The 24,570-nt window shown below is 43.5% G+C and overlaps 1 protein-coding gene across 1 annotated transcript in view; it reads left to right on the top strand.

Moving 5' to 3' along the window:
* Positions 1 to 86: 86 nt before the first annotated feature.
* The window catches only part of slc49a4 (solute carrier family 49 member 4), a 43,402-nt gene continuing 18,918 nt past the window's right edge, over positions 87 to 24,570 (top strand). Inside the window, exons 1-6 of the mRNA XM_072397566.1 lie at positions 87 to 491; positions 3,491 to 3,584; positions 14,839 to 15,113; positions 15,730 to 15,859; positions 18,818 to 18,926; positions 22,669 to 22,736. Of these exons, the coding sequence (XP_072253667.1) occupies positions 197 to 491; positions 3,491 to 3,584; positions 14,839 to 15,113; positions 15,730 to 15,859; positions 18,818 to 18,926; positions 22,669 to 22,736 (971 nt within the window). The 5' untranslated portion in view covers positions 87 to 196. The remainder of the gene's footprint in view (positions 492 to 3,490; positions 3,585 to 14,838; positions 15,114 to 15,729; positions 15,860 to 18,817; positions 18,927 to 22,668; positions 22,737 to 24,570) is intronic.

The following is a 24,570-nucleotide window of genomic DNA, read 5'->3' as shown; positions in this document are numbered from 1 at the left end:
TCTCCTTAACGACAGTTTCCGCTCTTGACCTATTTCCGTTTGGACATGCGCAGTGAAGTAGCCAAGAGTTAAAAAAAAAAACTGTCGACTGTTTTTGTTTTGCGTGGTCGACAAAAGGCGAGTTTTACGTCAGTTCCCTCTGGCTATAGAGCCGTTAAACTCGGAATTTGGCCTGAACTGACAAAAAGACGTCGTTATGGGTGCCGGTTCGAGCACCGAAGCCGAAAGGGAGCCGCTTCTCGTCCCTTCTTACGCGGGGACTAACAGCCAGCCAGTAAACAGCCGAGTGTACGGGAGAAGATGGCTGGTTCTGACCCTGTTTTCCCTGCTGGCCCTAATGCAGGGGATGGTGTGGAACTTCTGGGGTCCCATTCAGAACTCGGCTGCTCACGCTTACGGGTTCACAAAGTCTGACATCGCAGTGCTGGTGCTGTGGGGCCCGCTGGGATTCGCCCCCTGGTTGCTTTTCATGTGGTTAATGGATAAAAAAGGTGAGCTGTGAAAATCTAGTACATTGTGTCCCGTCTGCACATTATGGTGTCCGACCTCGAGTTTGTGACCCTCAGCCCTTTACAGCATGTAACCAATTGATCTGTTGATTGTTAAAACACTGAAAAGAAAAAATGGACAATGAGATCAACTGGTGATGTCTTCTGTTTTAACACCTAGAGCCAATCTTTTTGTGTCCAGAACAGAAATTCAAGTAGTTTTTGTTGTTGCAAAATGGATTTAAAAGTATTTTTTAGGTACACTGAGCAGACCGGCACCAATTGGTGGCCTAAAACTTTGTGTGAAGATCATAACTTGAATATGAAATGGGTAATAAGAATAACTCCTTATGTTTAGGATGCTGGAAACAGCAAATGTTTGATATTTTAAATGATTTTACTTAAATAATCACACGACTATCTTGTAAATTAACTTCAAATGTTAAAAAATGTGTTAATCTATCCTCTGCATCTCTATTTTTGGGTGGCTTTGAATGATATTTAAAGTATCTCTCGTCTGGTCCACTATGATCCACATTCAGAAGTAGTTTCTGTTAACGGTGAGGAAGTGTGAGTAAAACCTCTTGACTCGGGCCGCTCTTCACCTAACCAGTTCCCTTAAATCACCTGACTGACACAAAGGAGGCAGTACCCTCCCAAGCTCGTCTGTCAGGTGATTAAAAACAGAAACAAAGCACTAACATCATCTCAACCAGCCTCCAAACATAGAAAACTTGCCTTGGAATGACACCAACATCTTGTGATCCTGATTCAGCAGGAATTAGTTGCTGTGCGTGTTTTTATTTAGCGGATTTGATCACAGGTTGTCAAGGCATCGCTGCTTCTTTTCAATAAGTGGTAGAGACAAAATAAAGGAGCTGGAAACTCCCCCTCCAACTTTTAAGATGAACACTTAAAGCTATTGTCAGTCTGCAGGTAAGTAAGCACCTGAGTTGTGTCTCAAATTAGGGAAACGCTTTCAGTCCTCATGAATTTCATTAAGCCGTGGTGTGGCTTTGTTTGGCAAAGACTTCCAGAGTTTGCAGCATCTTTATTCATGCATATCTGTGCACGACATGCATGAACACTGTCTCTGCTCCAGCTTGTCAGTGTGGAAAAGGGTTCCCCGCTGAGAGGTCCCTCTTCCCCAAAGGTAGAGACGGTAGACGATCAACAAAACCGTTGTTGAGTTCAAATCAAGCTTTATGTGATGCCATAAAGGCACAGTAAACTTACATAATGTGCCAGGAGTCTGTATAAAGCTATAAAACTGTAGTTTATGGTGCAGAATGAGCTTTTGTGTCACCTCCTACATCATGTGCACTCAATAAATGACCTGTTGAATGAACATAAAGAAGCAGCTTTCCATATGATTATAATGCTGTTTTTTCGGCTTAAAGTCATTCTGTTTTGTCCACTTAACATAAATGTGTTGGATCAACATATGTTTTATTTATTTTATGCTAATTCAGCAAGTTCCAACTAACGAGAAAGAATCAGTCATCGTATTTAAATTCAATGTATTTATGTTATGCAAGCAGGTAGTCGATAAAATAGGCCCCATTCATTGATTATTTTTCAAATTCATGTGTTTTTTGTGTGCGTGTGATCCTTGGACAGTTCATATTTCAAAGATAAAATAGCGCTTAAGTGCTCTAAAGGTTGTTTTTTCTTTAAGTAGTACCTCAAAAAACAAAGAGAAATGAGAAAGACAGCAAAAAGGTATCGTCAGGGGCAAAAAAAAAAGACTTGAAGTTGTTAAATGGAACAAAAAGTTAATTTATTTCAGGTCTAAGCAGCTACGCAGAGCAAAAACCCTTTTTATATTCACATTAGTGACACACTTTGGGTGCTTTATTAATCATTAAAGCGTAGCTGAACACCTCTTAAAGATGGACCATGCAGACGATAAAAATGCTCATTGTAACTGTTTATTTTCAGTCAATCTGCAGCTTATTCTTTGATTTATAGTAAGATGAAAGTAAGTCTCACTTTAGAAAAGGTGGGAATGTAAACATCAGTTTATTGAAAGCAGCAGCTTTGATTTGAGTTGTCTGTCTGTTGTCCTCGCCTGTCTGTGATATTATTATCATTACAGAAGGCAGCGATTATGTGGTGAACATTACTGTCACATCTCTAAGTAACGGCGTGTTATTTCCTGATTAAATTCAGCACGGCTGAGGTCTTCAGGCGGCTAATGTCCGCTGAGGATTTCACTGATAAGCGCTTGTCAGTACTTGTTGCCGGTAAGTGACACTTGTCAGTATCTGAAGCAGCACAAGACTGATTTATGCGGATTTATTCAGCACACACCACGCAAACCTTTAGGTATGTGGTGGGCAGTTTAGAGGATATTTCCAACCCTTTTTATCCGGTGTAAATGCGTACATCTGATGTATTTATAGGCTGGTCGTCAGAGTCTCAACAATCAGCAACGTACATGGAAATAGAGGAACTGAGATGTGAGGAAAGAGTTTCCTTAAATGGGTGTCATGTGAGTGAGAGTGAGAATAGACTGCCAAGATCACGGAGAAGGACTTTTTGTTTGTGCGATTGCTGTCACACAGAAAGTATTAAACGGGGAACTTAAGGATCCTGACACCCACTTACGGATGCTGGGAGACTGACTGAAAACATTCAGAAGCACTTTTTATGACATGTTGCCCGCCTGGGAGTTTTTAAAGCTGTTAAACTGGGTTGTTTTGTAGGGATAAAGTTTATTTTATGATCTCATTTGAATAAGTTCGGGCAGACTGAATAAGTAAAACATCCATCTGCTGATATGAAATCCTGCTGAGGCGGCGAATCAGTCAGCATGAAACTAAAAATGGAACAATGTAGGTTTTCACCTCTAAAGTCATTCAGCAGATTACATTTTTACATGTAAAGCAATAGAAAGTCTTCTTGGGGGTTGGTGTGGATTTAGTTTGGGTAAAACGTCTGATTTTAGATCTAGGTTAGATCTTTTCTTCTTTTCCTTGATGGTATCTCGTGTTTTCCAGGTTTACGGGCGTCCCTGCTCCTCTCGGCCCTCTTAATGCTGCTCGGCGCCGCCCTACGAAGCATCCCGCTGACGGACCAGAATCTCAGACGATGGTAAGACGCCTGTAAAGTCTCAGATGGCCCTTGGGGGGGGGGGGAATGTGATGATGAAGTTTGAAAGGTTTTGGAAAGGAGGCAGAGAGGGACTCATGAGCCTCAGTGCATCTCAGAGTCTGTCCATATTTAGCATAATTTGATTTATTAGGCAAACTGTTTTAACCGCCTGCCTCAGCCATCTCAGACCCAGCTATGTGCATCAGTTCATTCAGAAGGAGAGCTGCTTGCCTCACTCAGGACCTTTCCTTGTCTGGTGAGTTTGGTGACGTGAGATGTAGGTTATGATAAATTATTTGAGCTTCTATGGGGAATGTGTGTCATAGAAGGCAATGAAGTGAGTATTTTGAGGTCTCGGCACAGTTTAAACTGGATTAAAAGCAGAATTAAGCTCTGGAAAATGAGGTTTGTGCTTCTGTGGTGACTTTTTAAAGACAAATAAACATTGATTAATGGGTCATAATAGTTGCATCAATCATTACTGAAAATAACAGTTGCATATTCGCACAAAAAGCTGCTTCCAAGCTGATGTAAAGGACATTTTTTATCTAATATTTGTTAATTTGCTCTGAACACGGAGGGACTTTCAATAGTTTTTCAGGTATTTGGTCACCACTGAGCATAAAGGTGAATGAGGGATAAAGCCTGAGTGTCACTTAAACCTTAAAAAGATTAAAATAATTCTTAGGAGAACACATCTGGGTCAACAGACGCTGGCATGGTTAAAGATGGTGTCTAAATGTAGTGGTGAGTCCACTCCGAACCTTTTGAGTCCATCTGTTTTCACGAGCTGACCGATTAATTTGGCAACGTGACAAAAAAACAGCGGTTTCAGTTGAAAAATGAGTCGGTCCAATTAGCACCACAAGGGAACTAATGATTAGCCAATCAATGGCGCACTTGTCATGCTGTGTGTCGCCTCTGTTGCCCAACAACACCCCTCCCTGCCCCCACTCTCAGCTGTTGGTCAGAAACGGTGTCAGACTGACTGTGAGAACAGCATCTCACGACATGTTTGATGGACCTTCGTCTCTCATGCCACCGAACCAGCATTTACACATGTAAGAAAAGGCTTCGCTGGCCTCTGGGATGTTTCAGGCACCATTTAAAGAGGATTAAGACAACACCTGTGTTTAAAAAGCCTAAGTCTATAACTCTTAACCAGTCTTGCTGCCTCCATTCTTCTGGGTTTCCATCACCAAAGGTTGGAAAAGGCCATTTTCATACTATTCTCAGTCTTACTCTTGTGGAACAACCTCCTTGATGCAGATCAGTTGCTGCTCTATTGTCAATCTGAGGCAGTAAATAATGCCACCTGTCCTCTGCAAGGTGGCACACTCATGGTTTGAATCATATCTCACCCAGTGTTGTTTCAAAGTATCATGGCAGAGACAAACATCAGCACTCCACTGCCCCATCACAACATTGCCTCTCTATCGAGGTACCCCAAGGCTCGGTACTGGGACCCCTTCTATTTACAATAATCACCAATTCCTAAGGCTTCTTCATCCACTTGCATGGCTTCTCGTAGTATTGCTATGTGGTTGATACACAAAATGGCCCCACACATCTCAGCTTGGCTCTCTGACATATCTACATGGATAAAATAATCCGACCTTCAGCTAAACCTCTCTAAGACCGAATGTTTTGTCATCCCAGCCAATCAGTCCATCCAACACGTTGTTAACATAAGTTACATATTATTAGTAAGTAAGTAATTATTATAAGTTATATATATGTCCTTTTATAGAACTGATTTTAAACTTTTAATGTTTGTTTTTAAAGCTCTTAACGGCCTCGCCCCGTCGTATTTATCTGAGCTTTTAACTGTAACCCTGGCAGAGCTCTGAGGTCAACAAATCAACTTTTTCTGGAAGTGTTCAGGTCAAAATACAAGCCCTGGGGTGACCGAGCCTTTTCTGTTGCTGCCCCCAGGCTCTGGAATAAGCTCCCCTCCCCCGAGATGCATCTTATTTCTGGCCTGGGCCTCTTTTAAATCTGGGCTAAAAACATATTTATTTCAGATGGCTTTTAATACCCAGTAGTATGGTGACACTTTTATATTATCTTATTCAATTTTGCTGTATTTTATTGCGTTTACTGTTATTTTATTGTTTTTTTTTACTTATTCTTTTCTTTATTTATTATCTGCTGTAAAGCACTTTGGTACCGAAATGGATTGTTGTAAAGGGCTGAATAAATAAATTACATTTACATTTACATTTACATATCATGCCCTTTTTAGCAATTTGACACAAATTTCTGAGGTCGTACTGAGTTGTATGAAACAGGTTTGGTGAAAATAGCTGTTGGTCCAGCGTTGGATTGGACCAGGTTGTTAAAACCGATTGAAGATTCATGCTCCTCAGTACAGCTGAAAGCTGAACATTTCCACCAGAAGCTGGCTTCACCCGTCCAGCAGGGTGGATGTGAGTGGGCGGGGCTTAGCAGAGGAGGCGGAGTCAACTAAAGAAAACTTAAGTCAGGAACTTTCATAGAAAGGGGAACCAAAAAAAAATACCAGGGTTGTGTTTTTGGGGAGTTTTACACCTGCTGACTTCAGATATATGCTCCCAGGAACAGGAAGAAGAGAATTTTATCTTTAACTATCGCAACAAACCATGCAAAAACGTTAGGTGTCAGGACGGATGACCAGTTCTCCCAGTTACAGCTCAGGTTACCTGAACCACCATCACAGTCACAGCACTCATACAAGTGAGTGGAACTGACTGAAGTGCATCCAAAACAGCAAAGCTGTGAACTTTTAAGGCGTTCTGCTGCTTTTAACTTTCTCTGATGGGATCATTCTACGTTTTACTGCCACATTCTGACCTGACTGGTGATTTATTTACTTATTTTTGTCAGTAGGGCTGTAGCGATACACTAATCTCACGATACAATACGATACACGGCATTCAGCCAGCGATTCGATACGATTTAATTTCATTTTCTGAAAGATGTTAAAGGGTCAGTGTGATTTGACATGAATCGTCTCTGATTGGACTGATGGTCCGACCTTTGAACCGGAAACAAACAAACAAACATGTCACAAACGTGTCTTCAGCGTACGCTGACTCATGTTTATGTTAATATTACATCATCAACCTGCTCGTTTTACTTGCTAAATACCATAAACACAAATCCAAATTCTCTAACCACAAACCATCTTTTTTAATTTTTGAGAAGGAGCTCAAACAATAAATTACAACAATCCTACATTCTATAAACAGAAAAGCCATCAAAACCACTGAAAATGTATAATATATAAAGTGCATACTTTATATAACATTTTATGAAATAATTTATCATTATTTTTAATAATGTGACCCCTCTGGCTTTGTTTTGTATTATGTTAAAGTTTTATGTGTTTTCACTAATTGTAACGTCTGACTTTTCAATAAAGTTTGCTTAAAAAAAAACAAACAAAAAAAAACAAAACCCGTGGCTAAAAAAAATCTATACTTTATCGGGAGACAAAATATCGATATATATATTGCAATATCGATAAAATCGCTCAGTCCTATTTGACAGATGACAGCGGTTATAAAATCTGGATTTTATTTAAAAACAGTGACCGTCTGGAAATGTCTTAAACATCCTCAAGTTCACACGTAGTCTTAACAGGCTAAATTCTACAGGCACCTGACAAAAGTTAAAGAAAAATATGTGAAAGAGAGCAACTCTTTTTGGAAATGTGGCTGTATTAAAGTAACACTGCGCTTTAGAGCACATGCGGAGCGTTTAGCTCCATTTCAGGTGTGAAGGAGTGGTTCAGTCCCTAATCTCTCTATGTAAACGTGTTATTTTAGCTCTTCAAGCCATACCAGTGATCTTTAATTTAAACAGATGCAGACCAGGTTTTTGCTGCACTTCTGTAGCCGCAGTATTATCGAGTGACTCTTAAGAGTTTATATTTATACTGATTCAAGGCAGGGTCCTGGTCCTTTTTATTCTCTGTAGAAAAAAGCTGCTGCATGGAGGCACAGTGAATGAATTTCTGTGAAAGACAGCGCAACATTGAGAGAATTCTTTACCACTTCTGTCCTTTTCAGGCAGTACATGAGCTGGGCTTCATTGGAAAACATGCGGAGAATGACCCTCACCCTCAGTTTTACTCAGAAGAGGTCATTCCAATTAATCATGTGCCTTCGATAAAAATGTAATTCAACTGAATAGGTAATCTCTAATAATTCCTCCACAAAGAGGCAGTGTATTATGGAATATCAGTGAAAAGAGGAAATTGTATTTCCATGGAATGAGTCGTGGATCACTTTTAGTCCCTCAATCTCTTTCCTTTTGTGTCTCGGGGGGGTTATAAGATAGCTATTAGCTGAGTGATTATAGGCCAGATGTAAGAAAATTAAAAAGCTTCTTAATGGAAATTAGGAAGCTGATATTCTACAATCACAGAAGTGCTTATGTTTGAAATTAATTCATAGGTTGAAGTGAAATGTTGTACATTCTGGACATGTTTCTGCTGCTTTTGCATGCTTCATTAATGCCTCCTAATCAAACGGGATGACCTTTCACACTAGTCCGTGCTCACAAGCTCCTGCTAACTTGTTTTGTACACATGAAGACTTATTATCACAACCTGCCGACCCTCTATAGATTCTTGTTGCGTAACAGCACAGCAGGACCCTAATAACAGCCATTTTCAGTGGCTCTTTACTTTGATTTAGGCCACATATGGCAGGGATAGTTGTATTTTCTCTTAAAATCAACTATAACAGAAATACAGGAGTAAAAAGTGACTTTTCTTACAGCTTCGAAGCCATAAAGAAGGCTTTAAACTTCAGAGAGCTGCATTTCCCTGGATGTTTCCTGCTTAATAAATTGTTTCAGAGGGTTTTATTTGGTGTTCTTGGACTGATGGATGGTGTTAATTTCACCAAATCATTAAATTTTATTTACAGTACTCATCCTGTAGATAATTCATTTGAGTGCAGTTTTCTTAAGTCCTGATTATAGAGCTCTGAGCCAGTAGACGTTATCTTTATAACATGCACCGATCAGCCACAACAGCTGCAGCACAGCTCATTCACTCCGGTAAGAACGTCCATCTTACTCAAAGTGGTCGTCCAGGTCGTCAAAATCTGATAAATATCCTGCCATGTTGCACAAAACTATCAGCAGCAAACTCTGTGTGAAGTTAGCCGACTGCCACAGAGCACGGAGTGAATAAACTGTGCTGCAGCGGCGTGTCGATGACATCATCCCAGCAGACGAGTGTGTAGAAAGCCCTCTATAAGCCCCCCCGATAGCCGCCAATAACAACAACACAGCAGCTATGAGCTAACAGAGCTATAGCACACGTTCATTCATTCATTCTTCTTAAAGTATTGGTGAAATAAAGACAAATAATGCCTTATTTAGAGGCTCTAAGCCCCGTTCACTCCGTTATATGGATCTCAAGTAGGGCTTCACGATTATGACCAAAATCATAATCACGATTATTCTGATAGATATTGAAATCACGATTATTCATCATGTCTGGAAAAACATGTGTTTTTATTGCTTCATTTATAAACAAAGTGTCGACAATTTTTCGTGAAAATTAAACTTTAGATTAGAATAAATGATAAATAATGTAAAATAAAAACAAAAACCCAATAATTAAACATGTTAAAGCACTAACTGTATTGATCGGACACGTCTTTGGCCAAATAAAAAGATATGGCTGTTATTCCTGCGTGTCTTTGGGAGGTAGATGGATCGGGTTCTGCAGGCTGCTGTAATGGTTGTCGGCGCTGGACACGGACGGGGATTTTGTGACTTATCATTAGCTTTGGCCTTCTTTCATTCCTCATATTTAGGTTAGTGATGTTTTTCAGGTGATTTAATAAATTAGAGGTGTTACTCTGGGACAGACACTACTTTTTTTACATTATTTGCAAATAACTTGCTCTTGTTTAACGTCACTTTCCCTGAATCCGAAACAAGTCCAGAGAATGGATGTCGCCCCGTTTCGAGGCTCAAGCTCCTCAGATGCTTCTGTATTCTTCTCGGCTTTTGACATGACTTGTTCTCATCAGTCTAACTCACAGACTCATAATCTAACTAGCCGCCTGCAGGCTGTCTAACTAGCCGCCTGCAGGCTGTCTAACTAGCCGCCTGCAGGCTGTCTAACTAGCCGCCTGCAGGCTGTCAAACTAGCCGCCTGCAGGCTGTCTAACTAGCCGCCTGCAGGCTGTCAAACTAGCCGCCTGCAGGCTGTCTAACTAGCCGCCTGCAGGCTGTCAAACTAGCCGCCTGCAGGCTGTCAAACTAGCCGCCTGCAGGCTGTCAAACTAGCCGCCTGCAGGCTGTCTAACTAGCCGCCTGCAGGCTGTCTAACTAGCCGCCTGCAGGCTGTCTAACTAGCCGCCTGCAGGCTGTCTAACTGTGCGCTTGTCATTCAGGCATCTTAATGAAGCCTTAACCATGCTGTCGCCCCCTGGTGGTTGGTGGACTTCTGGTTGAGAACATGTGGTTAGACGCAGGCAGCAGAGCTGCATTTTGAATGTAAACATCGTTGATTGTGGCCACCAGAATCATGATTGTGCAGCCCTAATCTCGAGAAATCTAAATATCCTCCGAAGGACGCCGACTTTCAGGTCCAGGTTTAAAAGTTCCCCTTTAAGACCAACATAAATGATGCTTAAAGAACACGATACTTTGCTCCCAAACTGCCCAAATAATCGGGTATGATCTGATGTGCCACAGCATCCAGAGGATTATTGTCCACACCCTGAGGTCAGAGCTGTTAGGCAGAACCTGCTCAGTATGAGGCAGGGGGTCATATTATTATGCCTCATATGTGACAGATTATATCAGGAGAAAACTGCCGTTTTCTATGTGATCGTGCCATTAAGACCAAGGCTCACGGCAGGATTGTCAACAGTCATTGAAACGTCTCTCCAGTCATTTCTAATGCAGCCTGAAAAACAGCATCCATCAGTTCTTATGGGCTCAGGCTTAAAAGCACAAGAGTCGGAGCTGCCCGCTGTTTCTCTTTGCAGTTACCGTGACCTTCAGCTCTTTGGATTTGCAGTTCAAAGGGGAAACTAGAAAGCTCAGATAGCATTAATCACACAGCAAATGTTAGTGTGACACAGCTGAGTTAGATTTTCATGCTAAATGTAACGGGCCACAGCTCTTTAATGGGTTATCAGAGGAAGGGATGGTTCTGATGCAGTTCCCTGAATCACCAGTAGATGTCAGTCTTTGCTTTGCTGTAGGGGGTAACAGACTGTAAGAGCTTTGTTCAGTTGCTGCAGAGTGTGCTGCTTCTTTTAAACTCGCAGCTGTTTTGTATGGAGCCTGTTTAGGTGTGAGTTCAGGTGAAGAAAGGAAAGGTAAACATGAAACATCCGAGTCCAGTCTGCACTGAGCTGGAGTTTCCTGCTCCAGTGGCGACAGTTTTCCAGCTTTTAAAACCCCCTGCGAGTCTTTTTGTTCCACTCACCTTCTCCTGTTTGAAAGGCACTTACTTCCCGTCATGATAACCCCTCGGGGAAGCAAAACGGCCTCTTTGTTTTCAGTTTATCAGCTCTATTCTTGGAAATCGGAGCGAGCTGTGGACGTGTGAACGCTGACCGGTGGACATTCCTCTCTTCTGTGTTTCGTGAAGTTCAAACGAGGCTCGTCGGTTGCATCAGTGGCCGCTGATTAGGCCTGGCTGTGATTAATTATTCTCTCAAATCAGAGAGGTCAGCTTCTTACCCTTCTCATTCTCATGTGTTTTCATGCATTCGCTGTGTTCTCTCGCCATCTGAATCTCTCTCCATCTGTCGGATGCATTAACAAAGAGAGCAGCTGTTCCACTCGTACATGTCAGTCAGGTAGATCCTGACTCACCCGGACAGTCTGATTGGCCATGAGGGCGCTCTGTGGATCCCACAGCAGGCTGTTGCACTGCTGTGATGAGTAGAATTGGCCCGGTCCTTGTGATGGCTGAAACCGGTCTTTTTTTGGCACTGCACACGTCTCCATATCTCATTCTCAATCAGATCCAGTCCGACAGGGGTCATCAATAGTGATTAATCGGCAGTCGTTGGAAAAGCCGCTCCGTTCCTCCTCTTTTCCCCTTCAGCCACAGAGCAGCTCCCTCATGTGACCTCTCATCCTCCCGCTAGCCGTCATCCATCCTCATCACTCGTCATATTAGAGATATTTTCCTGGTCCCATCTATCCTCTGATCTAATCGGCAGAGAAGCAGGGCACTGACCAAACTTTAGAAAACTAAGTTTAGAAAGCTGGTAAAGTACTGATAGCCCCCCCCCCCCCCCCCCCCCCCCCTTTCGAATGATAGATTTTTATTCATTCAAATATGTTTGTTTCAGCCTCAGCTTGTCGGTTTTATGTCTCAATTTCACACAAAACTGATGTGAATTATAGAAAAATGTATTTACAGTGAGAGAAAAGATTGAGCTTTTAGTGCAGAAGAGATTCAGAACGTTGCCAAATATTAATATGAGCCAAATATATGCGACAGTTTTGCTTTTAAATGAATAAATAAGATTTTAGGCACAGTATCCTTAGTAGTACAGCTCAAAAGCACTTATTTTACAAATAGAAAGCCAATATTTATGCACCTTTCAGACACTTAAAAGCTCAGAAAAGATCATTAGAACATTGGCAAAAAAACAGATTAAGGAACCCATGTTGTCTTAATTTGTGATTCTCTTTAGTTTAGTTCATGCTTTAATGCTCATAAAATGCCTTTTCTTTGTTTGAGGCGTGCCAAACTGGCCTATAAGCGAGCGGTCTGGACTGCTGTTGAGGTGACAATGACTCCCGAGGGTGTGGACGTCTTTTTAAATGATCTAAAAGTTGCATAACACACTCTAAAAATCCTAATATATCCTCTTTAAAATACAGATTTAGTGCCATACTCGCTGCTTAGGGCCATCTGCATGACGTTCAAGTGCTTCATCATAATTAAACACACCGGCCCTGCCAAACAGAGGATAACCGCTGTGATATGCCTCGTGTTTCAGCTGGGGTTAACCCTTGGCCGACCAGTGCCTGCTTCACTGGATCAGGAGTGTTTCTGCTCCAAAGTTAAGGTTTTATGGTCTGAATTTGTTGTGCTGTAGCTGGTGAACACAACAAAACAATGACCCACATGTCTGAGTCGCACGCAATTAAGCTAGCAAAGGAAACGCCGGTGAATGCAGCATCCTGCAGAGTTCGCTTATTCAGTGTGGAACCGACAGAAGCTGCAGAATCAGATCAGAAGCCCCGATAATGCTTCTAATAAACAACACCAAGCGGCTCGGACTACAAGTCAGATGCTGACAACTGTTGCAGTAGAATTGGCAATAAAGTCTGAGGCACTAGCAGAGAAACTTGGAGAGAAGGAAGGAGTGGGTTGAGTAAAAAGTGAGGACCGTTTTAGGAGGTGCTGCTGTGTAGGCTGGGATGTCAGCAGGTTGGAGATGTGGGAAGAAGATGTGGGGTGAAGAAGTTCTACAGTCTGTCTGCCGCTGTGTTCTGCTGTGACCCGTTCAAACTATTCAATTCAATTCAATTCAATTTATATAGCACCTGATTACAACAATTCTCATCTCAAGGCACTTAAATAATATAGTCCAATTCAAGCCAATTGGAATTCAATTCATTGTAATCATAATCCAATTAATTCATATGGAGCCAATTCAAAAATAATATTCGAGCTAAGGAAACCAACAGATTGGACCGAAACGTGTCTTCAGTCCAATCTCCCGTCCTGAGCCTGAGGGACTGTGGAAAGGAACGACTCCCTTTAACAGGAAGAAACCTCTGGCAGAACCAGAACCAGGAAGAAACCTCTAGCAGAACCAGGAAGAAACCTCTGACAGAACCAGAACCAGGAAGAAACCTCTGGCAGAACCAGAACCAGGAAGAAACCTCTGGCAGAACCAGAACCAGGAAGAAACCTCTAGCAGAACCAGGAAGAAACCTCTGACAGAACCAGAACCAGGAAGAAACCTCTGGCAGGACCAGAACCAGGAAGAAACCTCTGGTAGAACCAGAACCAGGAAGAAACCTCTGGTAGAACCAGAACCAGGAAGAAACCTCTGGCAGAACCAGAACCAGGAAGAAACCTCTGGCAGAACCAGACTCAGGAAGGGTGGCCATCCGCCTGGACCAGCTGGGGTTTGAGAAGACAGAAAAGAGGAGGAAAAACACCATAACACCATTCAAAGGAACTACCTGCTTTGTCTCTAATCTGTCCTTAAACACTAAAATGTGTTTCTAATCGATAATAGAGCTGGTTTTACGATGGATTAATGGATGTGAAGCAGTGTTTTTTTTTTTTTTTTAATTATTAAATTTAAACAAAGTGTTTTAGATTTTAATCGTCCGTCTTACTGAACTCACATCATGAACGATACACAATCTACTTTGGTGTTAAAAACATCTTTAAAAAATGATAAGTTGGATTTAATTAAAGTGCAAAGGTTCCATTTTCACCTTAAAGTCTGTGTTTGCTCATCTTCAGCAGGGAGTCAGATGGAAGATTGACTGGATATTTTCCCAATACCCAAAGCTCAGAATTAGCACAATATCTTCGCTGTTATTTTCTTTCTCTGCCTCTCTTCTTCCCCCCACCGAGCAGACCCAGCATGCCCTGAATGAATGGTGTCTTCACTGAGCTTACAGACAATCAATCAGCCGTGAGCTGTCTCCAGCGGCTGGCTGTCTCAGTCAGACGGGTCTGGAAGGGGTTGAGGGTGCTGAGGGCTCCGGTGGCATCGGGGGGGAATATATCCGAATACATCTGTCTCCGTCTCAAGGTGCAAAAGCGCGACTGAAACTTTGACTCCCGGGAGAGGCTGTGACTCTAATCCCCTGAGATAATTCCACCTTATTTTTATTCCTTCGCCTGTCATTTTCAAATCAAACCCTCTTGATTTGTTTATTTCAAACGTCAGAAATGAACCGATGCGATGCTGGAGCCGGGCTCATTTCGGCTGCTTCTCTTCTGTGTGTTGGATACAATGTGATGATGCAATGAGGGTTTCTGAGGGGCACAACCTGAAATCCTGTCTGTTCCCATTCGAATGGCAGCGGAAACTCATGTGGAGCTTGTTTAAAACGTGCTGCACTCCTCAGACGTTTTGTACTCCTGGAATCTCACATGTGGGCAGCTTTAAGGCTCTGCAGGATAGCTGCAGATCCTCTTTATTACAGTAACTTAAAGCGTTGGGTCAGAGAATATTCGCCTGGATGTGTTTAACTTGAATATGTTTGTTGTGACTGCTACTTCCTGTCTTTCCTGTTGCAGGCTGATACATGGAGGTCAGTTTCTAAACGGCTTAGCTGGGCCCACCATAATGAGCGCCGGCCCCTTTCTCTCCACCACTTGGTTCGCCCCTGACCAGAGGGCCACAGCGACGGCCGTGGCCTCGCTCTTCTCTTACCTGGGAGGCGCCACTTCCTTCATAATTGGGCCTCTGGTTGTTCCAGCTCCAAACGACTCCCAGGCAGGCACCGCGATGGTTTCAGCAGCGGTTTCCGACAACTCCATCCGAGACAGGATTCAGCTTGTTATGTATGCAGGTACTAAGAGAGAGAGACCCTCTGAAGGCACAGCGGATCGATGGCACATCATTTCGACATCATGTCACCCCCTGCCGGGGGACACAAATACAATCAGGAAAAGGGGGCTCAGCAAATTTTGCACAAACGCCAAGAATTTAGCTGTAACCCTCATAACTGCACCTCTGAAAAATAGCTTGCTGGGACTGTTGTGCTTAACTGATTCAGAAAATTAAAAGCACGATGAAAAGAGAAACAAGCATGGCGTTATAGATTGAGGCGGCAGCTTTCTTTAATCTAAAGTAGTGGTATTAATCTTTGAAGGACAAAGGAGTCGCGTACTGCGAGTCCGAAGTTTCAGAGGACATCAAAAGAACACGCACATTCATTTCCTTTAAGCTTTTCTGGGAATAACCAAACTGTGAAATGGGTTTCAAAAGAAACAAATTGTGTTATCGAACCGGTGCCAGATGCCATCATTCTTCTCAGATACATGTGTTCTGCGGCCATTATGCCCACCGCAGGGATGTCTTCACGGGACTTTAAGATGTCACGTTGACCTTTTCAAATGTCACATTGGCCTGAGTGTAAAATAACACCTATGTCTCTTTTTATCTGTGTCGCTGTGCTCTGGCAGAGTTGGCTGTGATTGCGGTGCTTTTTACAGCAGTCTTGATCTACTTCCCATCACGCCCACCGGTGCCTCCCAGTGTGGCCGCTGCCAGCCAGAGGCTGAGCTACAGGAGCAGCATCTGCAGGCTTCTGAGGTACAGCGTCTTTATCTTTCTGTTGGGAACATTCCTTCAGTGCTTTACTTATTCAGACAGATGACAGCAGACCTGTGGAATTACTTTGGAGTGAGGGTATGTCTCAAAGAGGGAAGTCAGGAACATATTTATTTGACGAGCATCAGCGCTGTCTTAGCTGCTGTATCCTCAGAGTTTGGTTTCATATTTGTTAATGCAATGGGTGTCTCTTGTCTTGGAGTTAAAGTGACAGAATCTGGAGCTGGAGAGGGTCATGGAATCTTAATGAAAGGATCTGCCTCTCGCCATCTGCTTGGGTTGTTATCAAAGAAAGCCTCTGCCTTCCCTCTAGATTAATTACTAAGCTATAATGTAGTTGTTGGCGTTGAAAACTTCATCCGCTGCATCCACACTTTCAGGGTCAGTCATAAGTTCGTTCTCCAGAGACACCCCGATGCTTGTGGTTGGAGAGAGATGGTCTATTATGACAAGGTCCTGGATGTCAGTGGAATGCATTTACTGTTTTTCCTCCACAGGGAGGGGAGTTAAAATTGAATCACACTTTATTATGATTCTGAAACATCCTGTCTGCACACACTGTCACTCTCTCCACTGAGGCTGTGGGGAAGCGGCGCTGCCTGAAGAGCGAGTGCTCGGCCTTCTGCCTCGCTTGTAAAGGAATGAGGCCTGTGGCAGTGGCCGGGGAATAAAGGCTGGAGAGGAGAGAAGAAAATCTCGGCAACAGCAGCAGGGATTTGGGCCAGGCCGCTTGGCTGCACTCGGTCCTTTGCAGTAAGAAATAGCTCCACTACGGCACCAGGCCCCGACCAGCAGAGAGGCTCAAATCCTGCACAGGTTCCCTCAGATACATGACAGCAGATATGAAGCTAACGCTAAGGATCGGACAGATGTGCACACGTGCACTGGCCAGCTTAACGAGGCCATCCAGCTGAGGGGCTTTTCTGTTCTGCTTGTGATTGGCAGCTTTCCAGTGACCTGTTTGAGCAGCGCGTCGTATCTCAGTCCAGCAGCGTTACGGCCTTTCAGCGCCTGGACAGGCAGCAGGAGAAGTGCCTTTTGGGCCTCTGACACCAGTCCTGAGACAAAGCTCTTAAGTTAATGGTTTGGATTTTCTATCACTTTGTCTGGCTGTGCCTCAGAGCATCGATCAGCTGTATTACTCCCACTTTACCCACTTTACCACATGCCCGTCCAAACTTCACATCCAACAGCGTGCGAGTCAATTATTTCTCCTCAGAATTTCATATATTTGGACTCTCTGGGTCATTTTTACCCATAATTCAGTTTATCACCATCATGAAATGATAGATTTCATTGACTAAACCATCGAGTTTCTGCTGATGTATACAGTGGAAGAGGAAGAGCTCGGCAGTCTCACACTTTGAGGAGCGATAGTCGCACAGATACTTGCTTTCCTGAGGGCAGCAGGAGCCCATCCAACGCCAGTTTGTGACGTTAACACGAACTTCCAGATCGCTCCAACTACTTCAGTAATCCTCTGCCTCTTGGAAAGACTCAGCCCAGCTCTGATGAAGGAAGTGGTTGGATCATATCTTGATGACTCCTGATCTGCTTAATGGGTTCAGTGTCAGCCTTGACACCAGGATGGTGGATTCAGGACTGCAGAACATGATAAGATTGTGAGGGCAGGTGCCAGGCAGCTCATCAGTCAGGATGCCTGATGCTTATCCATTGATGTATCAGCTCATCCATTTAGCCTGTCAGGATCTGAGCACTAGCTAATGATCTTCAGCTCGATGAGGGCTTCCAGCTGTTCACATCTGCTTCCACAGCGGCAGTCTAATTAGAGGTCTGGATATCTCTATGCATGATGCAAAATTATTATTGTATTCTGATCAGCCTGTGAGCGAATACTTCACAGCTCCAAGTCTGGAAACCGATGATCCGCCTTCCCGGGTTACACTTACTTTAGCTCTGAAAGCTGTCATCCAGACGCATCGCCCTCCAGCCGGGTTGGCCAAGGACAAATGGCACTTAGCTGATGACACCGCCGTTTCTGGGACTTCTTTGGAAATCTTTCATCACCAGTAAGATGCGCCGGGGAAGAAAATCGCGTCCCCTCACAGGGTGGCCAGCCTCTGCCTGCTTACTTTCGCTTGTCTGTATAAGGTCACGTACAAGAATAAAAGTGCTTGGATATTGATTTCCTGCTGTTGTGGCAAGGTTAATGAAAAAGGTGCAGAGAGAGTGCTCCATCACGGGGCTTTTATGACTGTCCCTCCATGCTCTCACCAAGGCCAAGTCGCCTCATGCTGCTCAGGACAAGAAGGACCATCTGCAGCAGGGAGGCAGGCTGCGGGTGCTTCTCTGTACAGCCGAAGCTTTCCCAAACAAAAGGGAATAATAGGTCATTGTCTAAAGTGTAGGCGAAGGGAAAGGGAGTGCATGTGTTTACAGTGACACGGGCTGGGGGCTCAGTTCCTTCTGTAGACGTATGTGAGGCCAGTGTTCACCCGTCATAACGCAGGCATCTCTGCCTCTGACTGTTCCTCATTTAGAGTTTCTAATCGCACTGTTTCGGTTGAGGAGCTGGCTCTGATTTTAAATCTGTGCACCACCTCTCAGGGCAAAGGTGGTCAGAGTTGGTGTTTGTGTTCAACAGGAAGTTATTTGGCTAACGTGATTGGAGAGGATAAATGAACCCCCAGAGGAGGAAAACTCAGTGTTTATATGCAGGAGGAACATGCACAGCTCAGCTGGGAATCCTAAGAGCTCGAATAAGGGCAGATTTTCACCTCTCATCTGAAATGTGTTTGTGATATTAACATAACAATCTATTTTTTATTTAATGTTCAGCAGAGAACCAGTGATGGAAGGCAGCAAACTCATATTTAAAGGTTCCTCTGTGGCTCAACAGCTCAGCAGGGTTGGACAAACTTGGACAAACTTGTTTGGGCTCAGAACTAACTGCTGGTGTTCTTTCCTTCTCTGTTTTAGCAACCTGCGGTTCCTGATGATCGCGTTGGCGTACGCGGTGCCGACAGGAGTGATTGCCGGCTGGTCGGGGGTCCTGGACATGGTTCTCACACCAGCTAAAGTCAGTCAGGTAAGCAGCAAACGTGCACGCAGCAGAATATGTGTGCACAGGGGTACAGCGAGCACTCTGATTTATGTAGATTGTTTCATGATGATGTCTCTGAACAGGCACCCAAGCAACCTGCCGGTCCATTGTTCCAGGTTTGGTTTGTTCTCCTCCACCAGTGCCAGCATTTGAAAAGCTTCTCACACATGTGACCCACTCATGCTACATCTGCTTCAGTCGGATTATCTTTCAGAAATGCCTGTTTTTGAACGGCTGCTCTGCAGAAAACATTTCAAAGCAGGTGTGAATTACGTGTTTACGGCCTCCTGACAGCTCAACCCGCCCTGCACAGGTTCATTAACTCACCCCAACCCTCTGCCCATAAGCTTTCTATGCAAAATTGTAGCTCTGGTTTGAGTCCTGTTTCTAGGAACTTAACATAAGAGAAGAACCATTTCTCTCTGTGCGGTATTGTGCTCTCCTTTTCTTTTTTCTAATTATCGAGCGTACTTCCAGCCTCTTTTCATCTTTTGTGAAGGGCACAATCAATTTCAAATCAACTCTGGCATGTCTGCTCGCCACCTCCAGTCCGAGGCTGAACAAATAGAAAAGATGAGGCGGGATGGTAATATAGTGCAGGCCGAAGGATAGTTTTCCTCTTCCGAGTCTCAACACAACAGAATTTCAAAAGACAAAGACAGCATGCGTCCGTGGTTGTCATCGGTCTCTCTGCTTTGTGCCTCTGTCAGCTGGCAGCAGAGTGCATCCCAGGTTGCTCCGAGACTTAATTTGTGTCCCAAATCTTTTATTTATGCTAGCTGAGAGCATAAATAGTGTGTTCCATCGAAATATTACAGGATACGGGGACAGAAAAAGCAGAGATCTGAATATGTAAAGGGTGGAGTTGCAGTGAAGCAGCTGAAAATATCTGAAACGTTGCTTTGTTTTCTGGTTTTTGCCAGTTCTGCTGCCTTTTTGTTAAAGTCTCCCACATACTGTGATCATATCTGAAAGTCATCCTGTTTTTCTGTCTGCTGCGAGCTCTGTTGATTCTGTCAGATCCAGGAACAGTGCAGACAGATGATGCATTGCTGTGAAACTCATGAAAGCACAGCGTCCGACCCCTCCGAGTCCCTTTGCTATCCTTGAGTTTACAATAGGAGCCGGCAATAAGAGCTCCAGGCCAGTGCACAGAGCACAAAGCATTGATAGCAAGCAAGCAATTTCCTTTTTCCTATTAAATCCCTCATGCCTTGCAATAACTTGTTAATTTTGGTGCAAATGGGCAGTTGAATGCTGGTGTACACATTGGTATTCCTTTCCTTTCCTTTGCTGATAGCTGCCACGTTGTATTGGAGCAGCAGCAGATACGATGCTGCATGAACTCCGTATTGCAGGTATCAAATTGTATTTTCCCTCCTGTGAAGTGCACACATTAGGCGGTTTTGCCTTATCTTTGCTTTAGGCAGCCATTTATCCTGTTTCCAGATCTCATTTAGTCTCTTCTCTCTCCTTCTCATCAGCATTTCACCTCACATCCCTCTCCAGGGTTCCTCTTGAAAATATAGACGTCTCTGTTGTCTGTCACCTCAGCGAGTTGCTCAGTCTGATCGAGAGGTGATGATGACCGCTGTGACGGTCAGTTTGCTGCTTTGTTTCGATTGCATCCGCAAAACAAAGTCATCCTCAGTCCCTCAGAGTCTCTGAAAATTGATTTGGAAGTAACACAAACACACAGACGTCAAGCCAAATGAAAGCTATTCTACAAATGACGACAGCTGCAGCACAAAGTGAGCTCTGTGGTCCCTGCTGCTATGCTAACATGTTAGAGTTCCCTAAATGATCCAGAACATCACAGCTGGATGTGATGTTCACTGAAACTAGACCAGAAAACTGTGGATTTATCAAGATAAATGAAACTTTAGTGGAATTTCAACAGCTGTCGGTTTAACACTGATTTAACCAACTCAGTAGCTTATAAAACCAGGATTTTAAGGCCATTTTAAGGCTTAAATTGGGAGGGTAATACACTGTGATCAGTTCCAGTTTCTCTGCCTGGACCCTGCAGGCTGCTGCTTTGCCCCAAAAAGAAAACTGTGGATTTATCAAGATAAATGAAACTTTAGTGGAATTTCAACAGCTGTCGGTTTAACACTGATTTAACCAACTCAGTAGCTTATAAAACCAGGATTTTAAGGCCATTTTAAGGCTTAAATTGGGAGGGTAATACACTGTGATCAGTTCCAGTTTCTCTGCCTGGACCCTGCAGGCTGCTGCTTTGCCCCAAAAAGAAACAGTGGTTTGATTTCCAGGCTTTGGTCCTATGATGGTTTTTATGAACCTACATCTGCTGCCTGCAACAGAAACCAAGATACTGTGGTTTTATTTGACTTTATTCAGGTTTATCCAGAGTCTTTTTTATACACACCTTCTCAGAAACACGGCTTTGTTAAAGGCTGTGAATGCAGAAATAAGAAAAAGCTTTTCCAAATAACAATCAAAACCTGGAAAAGGCTGAGATTCGTAGTGTGAGCAACACAAAAGGAACGTTAGAGTAGCGATAAGTCACAGACTGGGGTAGTTTATGAGCCGGTAAAAGAAAAGCATGTGTGAGCTTTAAGTTAAACCCGCAGACAGAGGTGCCGTGTGCAAGGCTTTGCATCACCTTAATGAACATGTCTCAGGAAACTTCACTGAGCTCATCAGTCATATTAAGATGCTCCTTTAATGGAGATCTACTTAAAGAAGGCTGATTCAGTCCAGATTGTTTTGGTTTAACCCTTTTTAAACATGGATTTTACAGTTTGCATTCGCTGAAATATCATTTAAAACAACAACAACAACAAGGCCTAAATGCTTTATTTATGTGTTTCATATCACCTCCGACTCACCGATTCAGATCCAACATCACAGAGATGTTTTAAGCCTCAAACCTGCACTTATTTTATGTTTCCAAGGCACTAAGAATATTCCAGCTAATTAACTCCACACACGCTTATGGAGCGCGATGATGTGAAATATCTGTGAAAGCAGTTTGTGTTTCGGCTTTAGAGTTTAAAGTGTGCACACCTTGGACCTCCTTCACATCCCATGTAGAGCACGAAGGGCAACTATCGGTGCTGAAAACGTCTTTGATTCGTGTGTTTCCATCTCTGTTGTGGGAGAGGATGCGGTTCATCTCACCATTCTGCCCCAGGCTGTGCATTTTAACACTCAGGAGAGCGCCATTAGGCTCAAATTTAACGGCAGTCTGGCATTCATCACTCATTAAGCCTGAATGCATTTGATCTTTCATAACTTTGACTGTCTACTTGTCTTTATTAGACACCTTCCTGACATGTTTGTGCAGAGCATGATTAAGAGAAAGCATCAGGTTGCTTCAGGTTCTGCTCCCTCGCCGTTTCGTCCTCCATCTGGTTGGATTTGGTTGACTGTGAGTTATTGCCTCTGGGAGATTAATGGCAACCAAACACCGCTGTTGGCACGCAGAGAGGTTTTCATCTGAGTGCCACACACTGGATGCGTGTGCAACACTTTACCTCTTATCCTTCGGCCATAACATCCTCTCCTCTGGCTTGAAGGCCAGTGTGTCTTTGTTGGCTTCCTTTCCTGTAAATAAGGGAGGACAACAGCCGTTTACACACTGGCGTCACTGCCAGACCTGGCAGCTCCGCAGACTCGGTGGCTGAAAGCTCTCCGCAGACTTCAGACACCTGGAGACACCCTAACTTTGTATTTTAACTCCCATTTTCTTCTTTTCTGACAGGTGAATGCAGGCTGGATAGGCTTCTGGTCTACTGTCGGTGGATGTGTGTTTGGGGTGGCAATGGCCAGGTAAGTTCCTGTTTTTATTGTGCACCTGCCCCACTTTGTGACCACTGAGCTTGTTTTTTTTAAGGGGAAATGAATTAATACAGTAAAACTACCCAAAAATGTGCAGGCTTGGAGCCCAGATCCTCCTGATAATGGCTTCAGCATTTAAACTCTCCCACATGTAAACCAGCCCATCCAAAGCCTTCTCATGCTTTGTTTTATTGGAGTTAAAACCGTATAGTTTCCAGATATGAACGTGAATTCACAGCTGATGAACTGGCCCTCACATCTCTGATTTTAAATGGCAGCTCAGTTTGTCTATTAAACTGAGAGGAGCCAGCTCAGTTAAACCCAGCGAGGCATCAAATTAGAAAATAAGCATTCACTGTAACACCTCATTAACAGCTGAAGGCTTTCTTTGCAGCTCCGTCGGACATATTCCACGTACAATCATCTGCGTGGCGTTAAAAACGGGCCACGCCCCCGGTGACCACAGCAAAGAGGAGGGCTGGAACATGAGCATCATTTAAAGCGGTATCTGTTGGGACCAACATGAACAAAAAGCACCAAAAAGATGAAGTAGGGACCACAGGGTTAGGGTTAGACTAAACTGGGAAATGGCACAGATATCAGTCCGTTCTTCATCAAAATATCTCCATCTTTGGTACAAATAAGACACTGGACAGAAAACATAAAGAAAATGTAAAAGGAAGGTTGTGAAACAGGCCTTTAAAGCATTCTATGTTAATATAAGCATAGTTTTTTACATTTTCCTCACAGTGGAAAGCATAAACGCATCTACAGGAAGTACTAATAAAAGAGTGGAGGGTCGACTCTTTTGTTCTCACATCGTTCTTTTGCTGTTTGGGCCCAACTCCTGCAACACTACAGCAGAATGAGGGGAGCACGACTTCCACCGATAGCCGGGGAGCCAAAGTGTGGAGTCCGCAAAAGTAAAGGGATTAATTTCTGCTCTGATGGATATATGTTTTTAGCAGGCCAAGGCCCAATCAGCACTTCCTGGCAGGTCTGGCGTTTGCTTTCAGTTGTAATCAGGGAAATGAGCCCATAACTCGCACTGTTAATCAGTGAAAGTATATGTAAACAGAGCTGATGAATTCTGAGCTAGATTACTCAGAGTCGGAGTCGGTGTAGAGATGGATCACGATTTCCTTAGTCAAATGATTTTAGCTGGAACAACCGTCGCTGTTTGCAGCTAAACAAGCTGCTGGTGGTCGACCGTTCAGCTCGTAGCGACACTGGAAAGGTGTAATTAAGTGTTTTATCCCCCTTTTTAATTCAATATCAACTCAAAGGTGCTTTTTGCATCAGGAAGTTTGAAGTGTTTTTGGATATTTTAGCATTTGTCACCTACTGAATGACAACAATCGTGTTTTCAAGCTTGAGAGAAAAATCGCCTCACAGAATATTTATTAATACATTTACTATGACCGCTTATTTTTACCATGGAAGTAGGAGAAGAAAGGCTGTTTTTGTTTACTGCCAAACAGCTCTGACCCTTTGAGGACGCACGCATCATTGCTTTCTCAGCTCAGTTTCCCCTCCTGCTCTACATCACGAGGCAAGTTTCTCCGATTTATCGTCTGTGGAAAACGGCTTTGAAAAGCTCCGATTCAGGCAGAGCTGATGTGCGGAAGGTCAAAGCAGAAAAACTTTATATTAGGCTTTATTTCAGAGATTGCAGTCTGCCCAAACACCTGCAGTATGCTTCTGTGTTGTGTCTGAGTAAAATATAATTGAAGCAGTGACCTGCTGGGATTTGACTGCTGCTGGAGGGTCTTTCATAACAGGAAGCCGGTGTTCTCATTAAGTTTTCCCAGTTTCCAGGCTGATT

Source organism: Leuresthes tenuis, unplaced genomic scaffold (genome assembly GCF_036924035.1).
Source record: "Leuresthes tenuis unplaced genomic scaffold, fLeuTen1.0.hap1 SCAF_12, whole genome shotgun sequence".
NCBI classification, from domain to species: Eukaryota; Metazoa; Chordata; class Actinopteri; order Atheriniformes; family Atherinopsidae; genus Leuresthes; species Leuresthes tenuis.
The sequence above is the reverse complement of the archived record's forward strand: the minus strand, read 5'-3'. Positions and strand labels throughout refer to the sequence as shown.